The sequence below is a fragment of the Tympanuchus pallidicinctus genome, unplaced genomic scaffold (genome assembly GCF_026119805.1).
Source record: "Tympanuchus pallidicinctus isolate F22 unplaced genomic scaffold, pur_lepc_1.0 scaffold25, whole genome shotgun sequence".
Lineage (NCBI taxonomy): Eukaryota > Metazoa > Chordata > Aves > Galliformes > Phasianidae > Tympanuchus > Tympanuchus pallidicinctus.
In genome coordinates, this window is record NW_026294742.1 from 1,757,252 (window position 1) to 1,778,162 (window position 20,911).

The window sequence follows — 20,911 nt, forward strand, 5'->3', positions numbered from 1 at the left end:
CAGTGAGTGCCTGTCAGGTGACTGCTGTAAGGCTCAGACAGACCTGCACGCAGTGCTCCTGACTGAGAGATGCTGGGTGGTGATGCTGATCCCCCACCAGTTCAGGGATTTCTGCTATAGCAGAAACTTGCCCCTACCCAACTCTTGATAGTGCGTCCTATTAATTTTTTTCTCTTCAGAGGTGCTGCTGCGGAATGAGCATCGTATCTGAAATGCTTGTATTCTGAGCAATTATTGCAGAGTAGGTTGATTGGTTATAGAGCAATAGTGGTTTATTGAGTTCTTGGATACCTTTAAGATCATTATGGTGGTTAGCTATCGTGTTAGCAGAACCATTCTAAATATACTTCAGCACTGCATTCTTGACAGAGTAATTGTGATGCCAGGACTTGGTTCCTGATTAGGAATACATCTTACATATGCATGCACGTGAGAATGACAGAGCAGCACACGTTGGACGTGAAGGCAGGGCTTCCTTCAGTGTGAGCTGGAGTGTGTGGTACGAGTCTCCTTTTGCTTTTGAAGCATTATACAAGCTCAGTAATGTGTGGCTCTTCAGAAGTGACCGCAAGCTGCAGGTTATGGGCAAATCTGACTCCTTCAAATGAGAATGCATCTTGGTTTCTGCGCTCTGTGTAGGAAAACTACTTGCAGAGCTTGCTCTGGGTGCTTTCATTGCATGTGCCGTGTCAGGAGGACACTTCAGTTGTTTCTACCTGCATTAAAGTCCATCTTCTGGTTCTGGTTTCAGGCTCTCTGGCTTTTCCTTTTCTTAGATTTCCCCAGTTTTCTTCTCTACTCTTATTCCTCATTTGCTGAAGTGTTAGAGGTGAGTATACCTGCAGGTTGCTGTAATGGGCTGGTCTTGACTGTTCAAATGTCTGCTTCTGTCCCAAAGCTTGCTCTAAACTGTTTGCTTAAGCTAAAGGGAATGTACTGATGTTCTGGATGGGAAGGGACTTGTATCCCAGGAGTCAGACTATCTGAAGGATGCTGTCCAGCATATCTACCTGATCTCATTGAGAATTGATACATTTTTAAGTTACTTTGCTAGGAAATTAGTAAAATATGTTTTGAAATGCTGTCTTTAAACTGCCTGGTCAACCTGGAAGAGCTGGACTGTCTGACCATCACTTGTCTGGAAGTGCTCCAAGACAGAGCTGCCGGTGACTGGGGAGTTTGTCCCTTGCTTCGGAGTTACCTGTAAGTGTTGTGAGTTTTTGACAGTGCAGTACAATGTAAAGTTGGAGATGAGGGAAGAAAGTGAAGATGTGCTATTATAGCTGCATTTCCATGCCTGTGTAAGACCTATACATTAAACTGCCTTCCCTCTGCTTTCCTCCCTTTTCAGTGGAGTCAAAACAGCAGGCTTTGGTTCCTCTGTGTCTTGTTGCTTTAATTCTTCCTAAGGCTGCTTTCAGAGTAGCTTTGCCTCATGCTCTGGCAACCTTGCTTGAGCTGTCAGTGCAGTCCGCAGGCCTCTCACTATGAATACTGCTGGCATAGCAGGTGACTGAGCAGTGGAAGCTTGAGTAAGTCTCTCACTGGCTGATTCTCAAGTCTGACATCATATCCAAGAAATAGATGGCTCTCTTTCACCATGAGGATAATGAAATAATTCCCACTGTGTTATTCATTAACTCACGTTTCATTCAGCAGCTCCTAAGGATGGCAAACATGCTAGAGGTGAACTTGCATAAGACTTCTGGCACTCTTTTGTTAAGATAAGCAAGAGTTAAAGCTGTGGCAGACCAAGCTTATACATGGCAGCAGTGCCTTGCTGAGGCAGGTGCTATGTGGTGTATTTGGTGTATTGCACTTACTGACTTTCCAACTGAATGGTTTTGACTTCAAGGAGGTAGGCAGTGCGTGAAGATATTTGAGAATTAACTAATGCACAAAGCTGGGTGAAGTTCTTCCTCGATGTGAAGGCTGCAGCTTGCTGAGTGGCTGCATGGAGATGTAATGTTCAGCCCAGCATGGAAGTGTTTCAGGGCAGGTAAGGGAGCCCAGGTGGACCTGCAGCAATGAAAGCATGTGGAAAGAAAGGCAGTGTGCTGAGCTGCGTAGAGCTGCTTGTAGAGGAGCCTGTTGAAAGCTTGCTGGTCTTTCAGTATTTGCACTAATGTATCTTGAGCATGTGAAATTGGAATCTCTCTGAAATGGTAGTGTCATGTCTTCCCCCTGCATGTGTGCTGGTTTAAACTCCTGCTGAATAGTACTCTGCAAGGGAGCTTAAAAGCAAAGAATGATGACCTGCTTTGCTGCAGGATTTTCACTATTATGAAGTAAAAAAAAAAAAAAAAAAGCCACTGTACCCCCTGCTTTAGTGCTGAATGTTTTAAGGGGTCTGTGAGGGCTGGCTGTGACTCATCTTGGCTTTGATGCAGGTTCTTGATGACCTGAACTTCCTAATGAAGGGTTGTGGCTGTTATTCAGGTTACCATACTAAGTGTGAGCACTGGGCAATTCTGAAGGCTTGCCAAGGAATTCATCTCTCCAAAAGAGACTTACCTGAATCGAACAATTGAATAAATGAATATAATCAGGTTTAGCAGTGCTGATGCAAATGCTTGTTCAGTCTTTCTTGCTCTGAATGCACTGGCTTCAGTTGTTTGTCCACACAGGTGATCTGTGAGGAGAGGCTGCAGTTGTTGTGATGTCTGTAATCCAGAACTGCTAGGCAGCCCAACAGCCTTTCATTGTCTGCTATTTGTAGAAGCATTGGATGAGGGAGTAGCAGTTTCATCTAGGATGGGCAGCAGGGTGGTGGTGTAATGGGTGGGATGATGGCTGCCTGCCTGAAGATGTGGCTGTGTCCTTGCCCTGCTCTGGATTGTGGTGCTGGACACTGAGTTACTGGGAGCTCTTAGAGCTGCCTGGCGTAGTTTAGCTGACCAGGCTGCTCACTTCTGCAGCACAGACCCTCACCTGGAGGGAGCTGTATTTGCTGGATATAAAGAAAAATAGTTTATAAGCTTCGAGTATTTGAGGAACCAGACCAAAACGAGGTCTTTTTGGTGCCTTGAACTCTTCCTGTGCTTTGTTTTCAGCCTTTTTAGATACGTTAATACTGGTTAACTGTGAGGGCCAGTGAGAAAATGTGAGGCTCGTGGCACTCATCATGTTCTAAGCACCTGAAGAGATGCTATGAAATGAGCTGTGTAGGAGTGACTGATTTTTATTTGTAGTGCCTCATTGGTTAGTAAAATGAATATAATAAAGATCTGTGTTCAGAGGATGTTCTCCCTGTAAGAGCAGGAGGGAGTGTATGGGGAAGAAGAGATGGAGAAGGGAGCTGAGCATCATTCATAAAGCTGAGCTGATGCTTTGCAGGTGGTGATGGTGTTCGTATTTCCTAATATGCAGTCCTTGACTGTGCTCTTCATATAAAGGCATCTTAAAACGGAGTTACAGCAAGCTGATTCTCACTGTGTATGAGTGGTGAAATATCTGCCATGTCATTAGTGTTAGAATACTTCGGTTGGAAGGGGTGTACAGAGAATGAATTCAACTGCTTGATAACCTCAGGGCTAACCAAAACTTAAACGTGGTAATGAGAGCATTGTCCAAATGCCTCTTGAACCCTGACGAGCACAGGACACCAGCCACCTTGCTAGGAAACCTCCTGGCACTGACGACTCAATAAGTCTCTCCCAGAGCACAGTCTGATCCTCCCCAGGCAGCTCTGTGCCATTTTCACATGTCCTGCTGTGGGCAGTAGGAGCACAGCCTGCTGCCTCTGCTTCCCTTCCTGAGGACACAGCAGGGAGCGGTGAGATTGCCTTGTGTCCTAGCAGGGCAGCCCAGGTGCCCTCGGCCCCTCCTCGCAGGACGTGCCTCCCAGCACTGGTACCAGCATTGCTGCCTCCTTTGGATGCTTTCAAGAGCCTTAACATCCTTTTTGTGTTGTGGAGACCAGAGGTGCACACGATACTCAAGATGAGGCTGCACCAATATTTAATATAATGCGGGTGTCAACTGGGAGTGGGAGAATTGAAGCGTGGATCTGTTTTGTCTTTATTGTGTGACTGCCTGTATCAGCCTTAACTCCTAGACCAGAAAATCTGCCAGCAAAGCACGCCTTGCTTGTAGAATTTGATTTCACATCTAGATTGATGTATTTTACCAACTATGTGATGTGTCAAAATGCTCTTGGTGAAAGCAAGGTAGGCTCAAGTATTCTGAACCATGTTCTGCTCTGCTTTTTTTCCTATCTCTGCTCAGTGGGAAGGCTTCTCTTATCTGATTTTCCTCACTTAATTTTCTTAAGGGTCCAACCTCAGTGGAATAGGTGGACTGGAAGGAATCTATGGAGATGATCAGCCCTGTCTGTCCAAGGTCTGAGCCACTTGATCTAACTGGAGCTGTGTCCAAGTGATGGCCAGATGTGCCATTGCCCTTTCAGCTTAAGAGAGGCAGAATTAACTGTGTATTTGTAACTGAACGTTGAATCTTTTTCCTGGCACTACAAACAGCACAGACATCAGGTGTTGTCTGAGCCCCTCAGAAGGAATGCTTTCTCTGAGGTTTTCCTGAACCTGATGCTTTGCTGCACACAGCTTTTATTTGCGATTTTGGGAAGAAGGAAACTTGTCATTTTTTGGTTTGCACTTGGACAGAGTTGACAGCTGGTAAGGCCTTAAGGAGATCCTCAATTACTTGAGGAAATTGAGTTTCTCAGTATTTTGTTTGAATGTTGCCTGCTTGTGTGTGACATGAAACGAGTTGTTGGCTGATGGCAGTGTTTTGCTATTTTCATTGGGAACAGAGCAGTAAACTGCATCTCCACACCCAAGTACTGAACTCCTCATTTCTTTATCTACTCTTCTGATTTACTTGTTAATCTACATTAATACAACTTGAGTGTTTTATCCTCATAAATTTAAAACTGACGTGTGTCCTTTCAGTAGGTACAAATGCTTCCTTGCTTTCATACAGTCAGTTGCCAGAGAGTACTTCAAATTCAAGAACAAATTGCTGCATTTAGTGAATGGGATTGAAGGTCGTGTCTGGTAGACAAGACCAAGGCAAGAGTTCAGGTGTTATACGTGTATAAGTTGAACTATATTCGTGCTTAAACAAGCTTATGGACTAACATGCACATATTCTTGCATGTCTTTGTGAAACACAACTTGAAGACAATGTGTTAAATGTGTTTGAAGATGGTTATGAGTCTTTATTTCCTTATAAGAAGGTTAAGTCTTGCTGGCTGAGAGATTCAGGTACAAAACAAAGTGTGTAACTGAAGATTCCTGCTTACTGATGTCTTGTGTAAAATCTGGGATGAAAACATTTAAAATGCAAACTGTCTCACCTGCTGCATCAGTAACTGTTGGACTTCTGTAATGCTTTGGAAAGATGGGGATGCGCTGTTTAGGCTGAAGAGCCCAAGCTTCTTGTTTTCTTCAATTAATGGTTTCTTTTAATTACAGCCAAGCTTTTCTCATTTAACTAGGTTTACTTGGAGTCACGTTAGGAAGGAGTGAATGTTCTTTTAAGGATAAAACACTTAAATGCTTTGTTACTGTTGGTGTTCTTTTCAGTAGATCTGCCAGGAAGGACGAGTTTCTGTAGGGAAAACAAGTGAGAAGGCAGCATTTGTTTGCCTTGGATGCATCCATAGTGAGCTGAGTTCTGGGGGAAGTGCGTTCTGGATATTGCCTTCAGAGCTCCTTGGGGAATACGGGCTGTGTGTACCAGTAGGAGCGTTCCTGTAACAGCAGGAGTGCTGCTGCCGTATTAAGTGCTGTAGGAGTGTCTGTATACTGGCATGTTACCTGTGGCACCAGTCTGCCATGCCTCTTTTAGAGGGCATTTTTAGAGGGCCCTTGGTGAAATATCTGGTACTTGAGTTGTACTTTTGCAGCTAAAAACTTAATCAGCAGTATGGAACTGGGCGCTGATCTGAGCGGGCAGATCAGAGAGCCTGGCTTGAGTCTTTGTTTTGTAGGTAAACCCATCTGTATTGGTTGATGTCACCGTGGAAATGCTGCTTCCAAAGAGGCAGCAACACCTGAGCTTTGATCAAATGAGGCAAATATCTGTAACTTCTGAAGGCATTTAGGTCACTGGGCTTTTAACTTTACACGTGGAGCGGGGAGAGTGAGTGTCTGCTGGTGGACATGGACGCGTCAGACCACGTTCTGTGGTAGAACTTCAGCTCTGATTGAAGCACAGTTTTGGTACATCTGTGCCTTATGTCCTTTGTTGGCTCTCTGAAATGCCTGGATGTGTTTGGCTTCATGCTGTTTATCTTTTTAGAGTAAGCATGTTTTGTTAATCCAAGTAAATTTTCCTTGGCTCTGAACATCTCTGCAAGTACGGTGTGCACTAAGCTTGCAGACCTGCTGGTCTATGGAAGCTGTGATATGAAGAAAAGATTTCTAGGGTGTCATGATGGAACCCAGCCTCCCTGGCTGAGCATAGCTGCACAAAGGGTAACTATTTTTTGTTCTGGCATGTCCCAGATCTGAGCATACTGCCTCCATTCAGTAGCTGGAAGTTACTGGAACTGGAGGGAGAAAAGCGAATCTGTTCTAAAATGCTGCTGTTGTGCCTTTGGAGGTATAAGTTTTGGTCGGACAGAATTACCCAGACCTCTGAGTGTCACACTCAAATAGTAGGCTCAGTGTGTAACCAACCTTGGAAGCTGGCTGCAGGAGTTGAAGCATGTTAAAACTTGCTTCCAATCTGTATCTGGAGAGATGCAGGATGAGTTGTTGTGCCTCATGCCTCCCTGCTGAGAAGTACAAATGCTCATTAAGTCCTTGGTATTTGATTAGTCTTAGGCAAAGGTACAGCCTTGGCTGTCCAGAGCTCCTTGCTGTATCTCAATACATGTTTGCCTACATGTCCTTTTCCAGCATGTGCTTGTAGTACCCTTATGAAGGCTGACTCCCTCTGCTTTTCATTTCATCTGAGTCCTGTATCCTGGCCTTCAGCACAACTTGCAAAGGAGCAGCACTGTTTAGCCAGATACACTTCCTGCTTCTGGCAGTGACTGGCTTTCCATGAGTGGAAAAAGATGGAATAAACTGTCGTAACACTTGGAGGATGCTAAGGCTGTTTAATGATAAGAGGTGTTTACTCTTTTTTTTTTCTTGTGGCTCTAGTGAACTGAACCAACTGACCAAAGAAAGGACACTGAGTGGGGTTTCTAGAGTCAGCGTGCTGGTAGATCAGCCAAACCAGTTTGTTTGTCCCTTGTGATCTAAATATAGGGAACCTCCTTAATTAGGGAAGGCATCTGAGCTCCGTGCAACTCGTAGTACACACAGGGGGATGAAGCTCTTCCCTCAGTGCCCAGCTGAAGGGCAGCGCTGGTGCAAGGCTTCCCTCCCTCTGCCCAGAGCTCTGCTGTTAACAGAACGTGACAATGAAAGTCCAGAGAAGTTGGAACTGAAAATGGATTGCTGCAGTGAGGTGTTCTGATCTGCAAGGGGTTAGCAGCTCAAATGTAAGGAGAAGAGAAACCTGTTCTGGTAAATCATGCCTGCCTTTACACTCAGACTTGCTGTCGGGTCAGTGGCTGCCGGGAAGGTTCTTACACTCACTCAAGCTGCTCATGTTTGCTTTCTCAACTTTTTCTGGCCTTATGTGCCAGCATATGTGGTTTTATCTCTTCATAACTTGGCTTTTTCTGTACTGTTTCCACATTAAGGGACTGGTTGAAGAGTGAATCCTGTGGATGTTACCCAAACAAGTCTTTGGACCACGTTGTAGAGAACAGCTGCCTGTGGTCCTAGAAAAGCTAACCTGATCTTGGAATAACACCTGAAGTGGGAATTTAGGTGGTCAGCTCGTACAAAGGGGTGTCTCTTTAAAGTTGGCTGTCTACTTAGGTCAGCTCTTCAAACGGCATTACTCGGTTCTGTTACCTTACCATGCTTGTTTTGCAGATCCGAAGAATTACTTGAACTCATGCTTTTCTTGTATTAATGAACTTCCAGGTCTTACACTGCAGGCAAACAGTACTAATGCTGTGGTCAAACACGCCTGCCCTTCCAGGCTGGCTGGGAGAGCCCAGCTGTGCATTTGGAGCTCAGTGCTGCTGTCAGCAGTGGCACTGAGGTGTGTGACACCCAAAGGCGGCTTCAGCTCCTGCAGGGGAAGGCAGGCTGTGTGCTTTAGAGCTCTGATGGACGTGGAGTCTCCCGACTGTATTGGAACCGTAAACTCCACAACTTAAGAATGTACTTCATGCTTAGAGCAATATGTAAATAGCAGCTTAAGAGATGAGTTAAAGCGCTTGTTCTGTGAAGGAAATGTCACTTCTGCAGGAATTGAAGTGATTCTTCAGCTGCCTCAGAGCCTGCAAGTAGTTAATGTCACGTAGTCAGAGTGGGCTGTGCTTTGAACCAGCATCTGGTCTGGCCTCATAAACCAATGTAGAGCAGTGGTGCTTCTGCATGTGGTGCAGAGAGCCAGTTGGTGGTTCTTTGGACCACATTGTTGTGTCTCATGGACTCCGTTCTGGACTGCTTTTGGAGAAAGTCGCAAGGCATAAGAAATGTCCATCAGTGAAGGTAAGGAAGGGAGCGCTTTGGGGAGGCCCGTGGGAGCAGTACCCCTTCTGATGGCCCATCATGTTGCAGGGAACTTGACTTAGTTCTTTCTTTAAGAAAGACAATCTCTTCCCATTGGAAGATTATCATTATTTTCCAGAGTTAATGTGTAGGCCACTCGAAATTATCGGCTTCCACACTTGTGTGAAGTAGTGCTGTGGAAGTCATCAAACGCTGCACCTCTCAAATGGCCTCTTCTTCCTCCGTAGTAGCAAAGGTGTGTAGCATCTTACCCAAAGGCTCTTCCAGACAGAGCAGGCTATGTGGGCAACTTGGGAATTGGTGGGTTAAGACTCAGGTCTGTCGCTGAATCGTACATCACTGAGGTGCAGTAAAACAGAGGCCTGTGGTCATAGGCGCTGATGGCAGAGGAGCCTCCTGGTGGCCTGCCAGCTCCTGGCTGCACCCCTGGGAACTGAGCTTCCTGTTGCAGACACCTTGTAATAACTTCAACCTACTTAATGCTTTTAGGAATAAATGTTTATTCGTTGCTGGTGTTTGGTATTTAAATAAAGTTGTCTTATGACAAAAGCACGGAGTGGTCTTTTCTTAAAGAGGTTCTGGAAGCTATGTGCCAGAAGAAGTGTGGTGAAAGCGAGGTTAGTGTGTGTATATACAAACCAATAGCTGTAATTCTGTGTAGAATGTCCTGAAAGGAGTTCAGTGGGACTCCAAAGGAGTCTTCAGGTCAAATTGGGTTAATTCATCCAGCTTCCACAATTCTTTTTTGCATTCTTTCTCAATCTCTAGTGTTGCATTGACTCAGGGAAAGGCAGTGTGTGAGGATGCCTGGGAGGTGTTGTGTAATGCTGCTCCTGGAGCTGTAGCTTCCTCTGTCATCATTTGGGTGACAGAAAGGGCTAAATGAAAGAAAAACACTGTGAGATGAGAGGGGGAAGAAAGATGAACGGGTGTTCTGAAAGGGTGAGTAGAGCCTCTGGGGCTTAGAATAACAACCTCCCTGTTGTACTTGTTTGCTACTGTTGTTTTAGAAAGGAATTAAAAAGGGAGAGAGAATTGACTCATGTCGAAAGGACACGGAGGATGTTAGTGGAAAAATGAGGGAGTGTGAGGAACAAACTATTCCCCTTGTGCTGTTCTGCCATTGCCTGTGAAAACTCCTGCTGGCTGGTCTCAGCCTTGCTCACTTGCTGTTCTCAGTTCCATCACTTGCAGTGTAGCTACTATTCATATAATAACCAAGAAGTTACAGCACTTGAGTGAAAAGATTACTATATAACACTATTTCCTCCCAGCATAGATGGCATTCTTGTAGCTTAGAACTTCCACAAATCTAGCCCAGTTTCCCCAGTTCAGGCCCTGTGTCAGGATTGTGCATCTTGTGAGCTTCCAGATTCAGATCCATCCTTGTGGATCTCTCCACAGTGCAGACTGGTCTGTGCAGCAGTTCCATCCTTCTGGTAGGTGTTACCTGTGTGCAGTGCAAGCAGAATAAGGAATATAAAGCCACAGGGCTATGTCTTGGTTTCAGGCATGCTGTGGTGTTTTAGCCTACTGCATTGTTTGAGATCTGTGGAGAATGATGACACAACTTGCTATTCACAAACACTTTTTCCTAATAGTCTCCTAATTGTTAGAATATACTGTAGCTCCATCTAAGAATAAACAGCAGTGGAATTTTTGCATCGATCGTGAAGAAATTGACTTCTAAAGCCAGGTCATTTTTTCTTTATTAGCACTAGTGATTAAGTAGTCAGACTCTGCAGTTCCTGTATTGTGTTCATTCTAGGTCATCTTCCATCACATTTAACTGCTTTTCAAGCTGGAAATTGTTATTTAAGCTGGAGAAGTTAAGGAAGACACATGGTCTGGAAGTTCAGCATTCCTCGTCCTCCATCTGTGTGTTTTAAAGAGCTCTGTGAGGAAGGCAGGAGCCCTGTGCTCCCTGGCCTCAGGAGCAGCAGGGTTACAGTCCTGATGCTCTCATCTCCTCTGTGGTCTCTTGGCCTCAATATGAGTGCATCTCCCCAGAGGCAGGTGGCTGAGAATGTGCTAAGGAACAGGAGCAAAGTACTGCTAGGAACAGGGTTAAGGAAGGAGGGGGGGGAAAGCTAATTTGTACTGGGAAGCATATATAAGGGAAGAGAGTAAGAGCAGCCTATAGACAAAATGCAGGCTGAAGCTAAGCAGAAAATGAACAAAAGCAACAACCTGGTGGGTGTGTGGTGTGGTGCAAGAGGAAATGGAGGCAGTGGGGAGCTAGGTTTGGTGGGAACAGAGTGCAGAACGTTAAACAGAAATGGAGAACTTCTACCAGAAGGCACACTTGTGTAATATTACGGTTGTGACATTGCACAGCCAAAGCAGAACTGCAGTGTTTCAGCAGAGGGGTGGGAGGTGGGGGGTACCTGCAGAATTGTCATTGCACTGGATGCCTGAGGTCATACCTTGTTTTGTTCCTGCTGGGTGCATCCCTTCTGTGAAGAAACCAAAGTGACAGCTGTCCTATCTTAATAAACATTGTTTGAAAGTTAAGGGTTTTTTTTTTTTTTCACAACTATTTGTCACTATTTTGTTTAAATAAATGTAAAGAACCACCCTGTCTTGGACTTGGGGTATTATTTCCATTGGAGGTCATGTAGTTGTGCACCCAGCTCAGAGCAGGGCCAGCTGTGGAGCTGAGTCAGGTTGCCCAAGGGTCAGTGAGTTGGGAATGTCTCCAAGGGTGGGAGTTTGAGAGTTTTGTTGCACTGTTCGGAATGTTTTATCTTTTATTATGTCACTTGTTTCTCACTATTGTTGTGTGGTTGCTATTTCATCCACCTCCTCTGCTTCTGTGTAGAACCGTCCAAGAGGAGAAGAAAAAAGAGCTGTGTGAATGTGCACATCTCCCATTTTGTTTACATAATGGCCAAGATCCTGAAACAACCAACAGAGCAGGATCCTGCGAGGATGGTTTCCAGTGAAAGCTCAGGTGTTGCAGTTCAGGTCGCCTTAAGCACCAGAGCCAGACAGCAGAATTGCTTCTTTCCTACTTGACTGACTCTAGTTTTCAGTGTGCTCATCCTTACGTAGCCCCATCTGTGTTTAACAAACCCCAACAAACGAGCCAGCTGTGAGCACGTGTGGCAGTCTAAGAAGGATGATGTGACACCTCTCCCTTGCTGGACACGTCGGCTCTGTAGGACTTACTGAAGGAAGTGGCTGTGTTCCCTTTTCCATCTTGAAGGCTGTGCTTTCTGTTGTGGATTGGCCATGCGGAGGAAGGGGTGAGGACACACTGCCCTTTATGTGGGGTAGCAAACTTAGATTTGCTTGGTGTTAATTAAGCAGGTACAGCCCAGTGCCTGGGGCTGCTCCTCCCTGCAGTGTTCTAGAGGTGCTGGTAACCTCATAGTAATGTTTCTGCTTACAGCTCCTCTTTTTTCCTTTGCGTTTTGGCTGCAGTTGACTTAGGAAATGATAACATTTGAGGTCCTTATCTGTGCCTTGCAGGAGGAATGCTAGTGAGCATGTCACTGCCTTCTGAATGCTGGCACAAATGAGGTGGAATTATTAACACTTACATTGGAACAGTTTCTCCTGTTTCTAAGCTTCTCTACAAAACTCTTGAGACCAAGTGGTTTCTTGCAAACCTCATTAAATTCAATAAAAAGTGTGTTGCAGATTTTGTGCATTTTTTTCTCGGACCTAAAGCATACAAAATACATCCACATCCTGCTGCTCTAAATGCCTTGCCTATTTAAAACCATGGACGTGGCCAGAAAAGTCTCTCTGAAGAGACATTCATGAGTTGCATGGTTTGCCTCCATAGGTTTTTTTGTTTAAGGAACTTGTTAAGTGTTGCCAACAAAGGTGACTTTGTACAGCCAAGCAGTTGTAGGGTTGAGCTTGTTGTAGGACCAGCCTGATAGCTGAAAGTAAGACAGCTTCCTTTTTGCTTCCTGAGCCATGGTTAATTAGCAGGCCACAAAGCTGCTGGAATTGCAGTTTAGGTTACTGGTTGTGAGCTGCAGGCAGCCAAGCAATGCTTTTAGAGATTATCACGTAAAATTATTGTTCCTGATGAGCTGTAGCTTTCCATAGCTGGTTCACACAGGAGAGCGGTCTCTCATTGCTTTGGTTGCTCACGTGCGTTAGGAATCGGTTGGTCTTTGTCTGGAGCTTTGATTTTAGGGTCAGGATGTGTTTGCGTAGAGCTCTGCATCCCGTGTGACTCTCGCTGTCCAGTGGTTGTTTGGATGAGCTGGAAGAGCTCTGAATCCCTGCTGAAGTGACTGTGTATGAGCGAAGCACATCCAGTGTTTAACAGCCTTTTGGACAAATGTGCGTTTGCCAGTTAATGCTTAAATTTATTTTATTTCTCTTGAGGTAGTAATTGTTCTCACAGCAGGTGTGGAATGTCGTCAATTATGGGGCTGCTTGTAATGAGTGCTGGTGCACGAGCCTTGCTGGTCGCCTTGGTGTTTCTGTAGCTTTGCCCACAGGTATCTGGGCAGTAACCACAGTATGGAGGGAGGTCTTTGGGGTGAAGGGACACTGACTTCAGTGTAAAATTAAATCGCTTTTAGTGATCTGTACTGAAAGGATTGGGTCTCTTACAAAAGAGCTCCTTAGTAACTCATGTTCCCATGTAACTCATTTGTGGTGGTGCTTTGCTACCAGTGTAGCTGCTAAGTTTCTTGTCTAAGCTGCTGGCAGTTTAAGATTGCTGTTCCAACTGAAGGTTTCTGTGTTAAAGTAGCATCTTTTTATTTGCAGTTGCCAATGTGAAGTATTGGAAGAGTAACGCCTGGAACTGTCTGGGGCAAAGAGGACTTTTAGCATCTCTCCTTTGGTAAGCTGATCCCATTGTTCTGGTCAGACAAGCTACCTGTTGGCTGTGACTGATTATTCTGAGTGAAAACATTTTCTAAGATGCTAGATGGGCATATGCGTACTTTGCTGAGTGGGTATTTGCAATGTGCAATTAAAAGAAATAACAACTCCTCTAGTTCTGCTGGATGTCTTCAAGCATGATTCTTTGTCTGCCTCTCCTTTGCTGAGTTACTGGTTACTGCACCAGTCAATACTTCACAAAGCTGTGTGTGTGCACACTTGTGTGTGCAGTGCCAAGGCAGAGGTAAGTCCTGCTGTCAGGCTTTGAAATGTGGGAAGCAAGCATTTGCCCTTATCTCAGATAATTTTCTTCCTCCTCCTGTGGAAAGGAAGGAGTGTTTCCACTTTGTAAACAGAGGCATCTTTTGCCAAAACCAGGTCACATTCTTGAATATTTCGCCCTCCAATTTTCTAATGCTTCTTTGTCAAAACCTTTGCATTTTCTGTCTGGAGCTTTAGGAGGACAGCAGTGATGCAGAGTAAATAGCTCTGGTTTGGGACTGAGGGTCAACTCCATTTTGTTTACAGGAAAAGAGATGGAATTCAGTGTCTGGAAGGTGACATCTAGGGAAGAAAGTTACTTGTTTTGTACTATTTTTTTTCTGATTTTCCTTGCTATAATATGTTAGTCAAACTATATTTAAATGCATGTTGATGTAAATGATCTTTCTTTATTTCATCTTTTTGTTTCGAATTGCTGGCAAACACGTGATTATTGCCGGTGCTAATTATGCATATAATTTAGACCTGAGGCACGTCTTAATTAGAGGTGGTGAAGATGTTCCCATTCTGGTTGGATAATCAGAGGTTGCAGCCTTTACCAATCGTTTGTCCTTTCAAGAGGAACACGAGGGTGGGGGATTAAGCAGAGCGACCCCTGTTTGCTGTGATGGGGCTCTCCAGTTCTGCACTGCGTGCATGGAGAACATCATCAACTGTTTGGGCTGCGAGCTTCAAGTTGTTGTGTCTGACAATAAAAGCAAATCTCACTACACTGTTTATAAAGTAGTACTTGTATGTGATCCTATATGGAATTGGAAGCCTGAATCCAAGGGTGCCTTTGAGGACATTGTTTTTGTAGTTAGTTAGACATTTCCATTTCATTTTTGGGAATGTCTCCCTTTTGCTCAGTGCTGTGATCATGAGATCAAGAAGTACTGGCGTGGTGTTATTGCATTTAGAATGTTCAGTTTCCATCCAATCAATGAAATCCATTCTCATAAGGCAGTACTCCCTGCTGGTTTTGTCAGCAGTTTTTATAACTGCAGCACTCTGGTTGCTGGAGCTTTGCACCAACACCTCTCAGCAGTGTGAATGTGCAGCCTGTGTTCATCTTACAAACAGCTTTATAAGTTCTTGTGCCATTTATCTTGGCAGCATCACAGTTTATTTCTGATAATCCTGATTAAAGCTGAAACCAACATTTTTTTTCCGCGCTGCTTTCCCAAAATTCACCTCAAAAGGTCTGATTCTGCATGCATGTGAAACCACCATACCATGAATAGAAGCTGTTTTGCAGCTGAGTGCAGTAATTAGAACAAGAACCTTGTTCTGTTGTAATGTGAATAGTCCCTGCCTGTTCGTGATGGACTTCAGGGTCACAGCTGGATGAGGGAGTTCTTTCTCTAAGCTGCCCTGAACACTTACATGGTTGTACAGTTAGCTTCTAAAATAATTGTATCTAATCAAATGGCAGGGTCAAAGAACAGCTTTGTTTACATCAGGACATCTAGTATGCTGAACCTTTTCATCAGTGATACTCAACATACTTTAAATTTGTTATCAAGTTCACCTTTTAATTAGATTCCTATTCCTTTGCTAATTGTACTGGCGGGAATTTCCCGAATTCCTATTTTATTATGATCAGAAGGCTTTGTTGATGGTGCTTAAAGCTTTCTTGTAGTTACACCTCCGCTGTCTGGATGGATCCATCTGGAGATGTGGGTTTTTAATGACTTCACCAATGGCTGCTGTTCTGGAGGAGTCTTCATTGCTCTTCCATCAGGCTGTAGAGCTGAGTGTGTAAGCTTATTATTTTAAGGGTGAGGAGATATGTTTAAATCTTAGCTCTAAACCCATCTTCTACATCATTAGTCTGCATTATAGCAAGAGAACGAGCCCTGAAGTTACTGCAGTCTTTGCTGTGACTTAGCCACCATCATTTTGTGTCTGATGGAACAGGAGCCCGTCTCTGACAGCTCGGAGCTCAAGGGCAGCACTGCATCACACAGTGTGAGAGAACCCAAGGCTCAAAGTTGAAGCCAGCGGTGGCTGAGGAGTGGCTCAGCCCCTCCTTTCGCGGAATCTCCGAGTCACGGGTCGCTGTTTTTTTGGGAGATAAGCTTAGCAAAGCATAACATGTGAAGAGCCACGTCATGTCGGAGCTGAGCACAAACACTTGTTTTGAACACAGGGGGTGGAATTCTGTGCTCTGTATTAGCTGTGAAAGGGTTGGGATTTTTAAGTCCAACACAAACATAGTTTCGCAGTGCAGTGAATAAATCATTTTATTCACATTTTACTGTATTGTATACAGTATATTTTTTTATTAAGTGTTATCTCTAACTATTTAAACTCCTTGTGTATCTTATTTTAGAACATGTTCACTTCTGAAATGTCCCATAACACCACTACTTTATTTCCTTGTACTGTAGAGAACACCAGGGGGTTTCACTGTCTGCTGCTATGATGCAGGATGGACTCCCACCAGGACTCCATCAGGTTTTGCTTATTAGTACCTGGAGCAATACAGTATTAACAGAAGTATTCAAAATGAGAAACTGGAGAGTTCCAGTTTTTTTCACCTATCTCCAACAGGTTTGCTTTGAGTTTTTGTTCAGAGATTTACCAAAGTAGAAGTAATGGCTGCAGGATTGGATACTCCCAGCTTAGCACCGTGCCACAGCCCCGTTCCCAGCTCAGAAACACCTTCTGCAAGCTGTGGAATTCTAAGTGTGGGATTAAGAACCTGTGTGTGAGCCTCTGTGAGTTACTTCTTGGCTACTTTGCGGACATGAAGGCTTTGGGGACACATTTTTCATCCATTTGAGATTTCCTATTTACGCAGTGGGACGTTCTAATTTCGTGCTATGCGCATCTGCTGCTCCTTCTCCCTTTGCTAACGTTGTGCACAGGGTGCAGGGTGCAGTTAGCACTTCCTGCAGAGCTGTCATGTTGGTGAGCCCATGGGTGCCAAGTGGTTTTGTGTCAAATGTTGCACTGGTAACTTCAGATATATTTAGAAGTGGGGCGACATGAACTGAGAACAGACTGAACTTGCTGAAACATTGAACTCCTTAATCTTTTATTTGATGTAAACAGCCAAAACTTTGAAATACTGTATTAATTCTTTAAACACACAATGAAACAAACCAGAAAAACACTGATAAAAAGAAGCAGACAGATGGGTTAAGTATAAGATGATACAGTGTCTATCAGCCTGGAAGCTAAAGCTTTCTATCCACAGAGTGAATACAGAGAGGGCAGAGTACAGTTCCAGGTGATCACACTCTACTGTTAATATCTATCATCCTGAACGCACGAGGAACCATGAAGAAAGGCCAAAAAAGGTGCAACTTAAATTGCTGATTACTAGCAAGTTAACTGATGAAAGAAATGAAACTATGCAGCTAAAGCTTCCACTGATGTAAGCAGCTGAATTGCAATTTTAAAGTTCAAAAATAATTTCAGTGTTTCTTATATGCAGGCCAGACTCAAGAGACACAGATAAGACCCTTGATGCTCCCAGGGCTCTAATTGTTTACTGATCCATTGAGCTCTGTCAAATTAAGAACACCTTAATAAGCAGTTCCAAAATGAAAAGAACAACTACCAGGAGTCAGACCTGTCTTCCAATTGCTTCTATGTATTCTCAGGAGAGCTGTCTTGTCCCACTGGATTATATCAAGAAATTCACAGCAGCCTGATGCCTCCCTGCTTCTGAGAATTCAAACAGGCACTTCCTGGCACCTGCCTGCCTTTTAAAAGTCTTCCCACTGGCTTCCAAACTTTTACAGACAGGAATTTTGGGTATAATTTGGTGAATTAAAAAGCTTGATAGATTAGAACAGATCTTAAAATCCAAATAGTAACTGCTGTAGTCACCAAATTGCTTGTAGGATCGATGGCATTAACTTCAAGGCTGTCTGTTCCTCAGTATTTTCATGCAGTCTCCATGTTTTAAGAGATGGGGTGGGGGGTTGTTAGATAGTGGGGAGAGCAAGGCACAAGTACATGGGGAGTTGGAGCTCCTGGAAGGGGATGTGTAAGAAAATGCCTGTTTTGGTGTATCTTTGACTGCAGGAAGTAAGGCATTACTGTAAAACGAGGAATTCTATCTATCAGAGAACCCACGTATGAACGGTGATTTGTATGCTGTAATTGAAACAGAATTGCTTAAGGAGCAGCCTGTGTTGGACATCACATGAAATTCTGTGATTCTGTAAACGATCACAGCGATTCCTGGAGTTTTATAACCTGTCTGTTTATGCATCACCATCTGCAAGTGGCTTGGGAGAAAATTCAGGGTGATGTAGACAGAAACACATCGTATTTCAGTGACATCAATCGAGTGCTGTAAGTGCTGCTGTTGGGCTGCTACGTTTCCAGCAGCAAACTCAAAGGTGATTTTTTCAGTATGGATGGAAGGAGCCAGACAAGTTTAGAAATGATTTTGTGTCTCAGGAGAGTCAGTTGATATGGATTTCAGCTTTTCCTAATTACTACTTGCTTCTGATTTTCTAATAGCTGAATTCTCAGCTTTACGAATGCATTTGTTTTCATTTGCCAAAGCAAAATTAATTTGTTACACTTCTCTTGTTTTTCAGATTTTAATAAGTGAAGACGAGCCTCAAAGTGCTGTGAGTAAAGACGAGGATTTCTCCTCCTACCCAGGGCCTGTCATGGTAAGCAAAAGTGTTCTATCAAGAGCCTCTATAGGCTGAAATCTAACAAAGCATTAGGATTGATACTTACATGTGGGACTGTTGAATCTGAAGTGTACTGTTAAACTAGCCTAAGCTAATGCTTTTTTCCCCCCTATTACCCATGCAAGGCTTTCTTCTTCATGACTGGTAATCGGGCTGCAGGAAGGAAATCAGTTTCTAATGTATTTAGTTGTCTGTGTGCTCCTCTTTGGAAGTGTGGTAACTTCAGTAAGGTACTGAAATCTGTGTTCTCTGAACAGTCCATTGTCTCTGACCTTTCCTTGGTCATTGATAGCTTGCTGTGTGGTGAGGGGGGCATTAAGTGACAGTGCTGAGGTTAACTGTAAAGCTTTGTTTTTCAGGATGAAGAGACTCAGCACAGCCTTGAATGCATCCAAGCTAATCAGATTTTTCCCAGGAAGCAGCTGATCCGAGAGGATGAGAACCTTCAGGTAATCACCATGCTTCTCCTTGCCAGCTGAGATCACAGTGGCCCTTGTTGAGCCGTGTATCTGTGGAATGTTCTTCTGTGAATCAGCACAGTAATGGGAGCAAATAGCAGTAATGGGAAAAACACTTCCTGTGCAAATGCTCCAAATATTGGCTGGAACAGAGAGCTTGTGCATTACATTGCAGAAATTTCCTCAGTACTTGAAAAGCATAGCCACGTACCCATGTTGTGATGTCAAGTGCTTTTTCCTGCACTGAGAATTTAGTAATAATCCCTTTTTATCGGTGTTAGGAAAGTTTTTATTTCATAGTTGAGAACTGTGTTCCAACCTCTGCCCCAGCAAGAACAAAACCTAAGCAAGCAAATAGCAAAAGCACCTCATGCTGCTGCTTGGGTTCTCTACCATTGCTTCCTGTTGCAGAGAAGCCAGGAGTCTTATGTAGCACAAAGTAGATTTTTTGTTTGGTTTTTGATTTTTCTGAACTTCAGGTGAAATCAATTTAATTCAGATGATTTAACCATGTAGATCTCCTTCTGTTAACTGAAGAGCTAGTGTGTTTCATGGCAATAGAAAATATTTTGACTGCCTTAAGCTGATGTAAAACCAGGTTAGTTTCAAGTTGAGCGTTGGCATGCCTTTCACTCAACTCAGCTGAACTGTGCTTAAATCTTATTTTTGCTTAAACAACTGCGATTCTTATGTGCAGCAGAAAGTTGCAGGTGTAGTTTCTTTCCAACTTCTAAAGCAGCAGCATGTCAAGCATTTTGATATTAGCAGTGGAAAATGAGAGTCAAAATTATGATTTGATTGATTGCCTTGCACTGTGTAGCAGTCAGGCTTCCAGTCTGAAATGCTTAGTGGGTGCTGGGGTGGCTGCAGCGTAGAAGGTTATGCATGATTTATGCTTTGCCTAATTTAGGATGGATTTAATAACGAGATGGAAATGTCACTTTCTATTAAGTAAGGAGCAAGGGCATAAATCACAGTGTTGGACTGCTTGCCAATTTTTTGATAAAAATGCAGTCTTCTTACTGACTGAGCGCATACAACTCAGGCAAGCTGTGAGAAATTGGGGCATTGTTTAAAGAAAGGCTGCAGTTCTTTATTTCAATAATAGCTAGATGGGTTCTCAGGGGTGTTTCATTTTGCATTGTTGTTATTGTGTGTTTGAGTGGATGCTCACAGGAGGGATGTGTTTTGATAAATGCTTTCTAAAAGACTTCTCCTGCCGTTCTGAAGGTCCCGTTCATTGAACTCCATGGTGAGAGCACAGAGTATGTAGGACGAGCAGAGGATGCCATCATTGCACTTTCTAATTACAGACTTCACATCAAATTCAAGGAGTCTGTTGTGAACGTAAGTGTTACTGTGCTGCCACAGCAATGCAGGTATTTTGAACTCAATCCAAAGAAGAGAATTAGATGAAAATACAGTGATTTTCCCTTTTCACGTTTGAGTAATGAATAATCTCCTTACTGTGTTCAAATCGTGTTTTTAACACGGTAGAAAGGTGTACTTGGAATTCAAAAGATTGCTCAGCACCTCTGAAAGCACGGCTTTGTAATTCACATCTGCTTTCTCTTCCCTGTACGGGTGGCTGTCAGCCATACCTGCTGCCTAAGCTCTGCATGCACTTGGTGGACAAACAAACAGGGTCCTCCTGAGGGCTGTTTGCAGAATCTAAGCCAAGTTCATGGCTTGCTTGGAGTAGCTTCTAAAATTTGATGCCTGAAGTTGAATAGTGTCAGTAGTGTCACAGATATGAGAAACTTGTGAATTTTACCTTATTTTCAGATTCCTGTGCGTTTCTTAATAGAACTGTACGTCCATCCTTAAGAACTGTTACATATCTTGCTCCTGAGGATCATAGAAATAGATTTTATGTGAAAATGAATTCAGTGAGCATTGTATAATCCCTTAGTATGATGCTGACATGTTCCTGTCTTACAGGTTATAATACAACTTGTAAACTTTGTAGAATTCACTGGGACATTATACATGGCACAGAAGTGTTTTTGCAAACATTTGATGAAACCAGCAAGATAGGTTCAAACAACCTGGACATATTTTCCCCCTCCCATCAGGATGGGTTTTTCCACCAGTTCTTTAGTTCAAGACCATTCCTGCC

At 43.7% G+C, this 20,911-nt stretch overlaps 1 protein-coding gene across 7 annotated transcripts in view; it reads left to right on the forward strand.

Moving 5' to 3' along the window:
• Positions 1-20,911, forward strand: part of MTMR3 (myotubularin related protein 3) — a 73,844-nt gene that overhangs the window by 14,042 nt on the left and 38,891 nt on the right. For 5 of the 7 annotated variants that reach the window (XR_008208295.1, XM_052689698.1, XM_052689694.1 and 2 more), the window contains exons 3-6: positions 13,290-13,365; positions 18,233-18,310; positions 18,694-18,783; positions 20,023-20,139. Coding sequence is in view for 6 of the 7 variants with exons in the window: in XM_052689698.1 (XP_052545658.1) it covers positions 18,308-18,310; positions 18,694-18,783; positions 20,023-20,139 (210 nt within the window). In the remaining variant the exon portion in view is untranslated. Of the gene's footprint in view, positions 1-13,289; positions 13,366-16,644; positions 16,976-18,232; positions 18,311-18,693; positions 18,784-20,022; positions 20,140-20,911 lie in introns of those variants that run through there. The other 2 variants (XM_052689695.1, XM_052689696.1) reach the window with 2 other exon arrangements.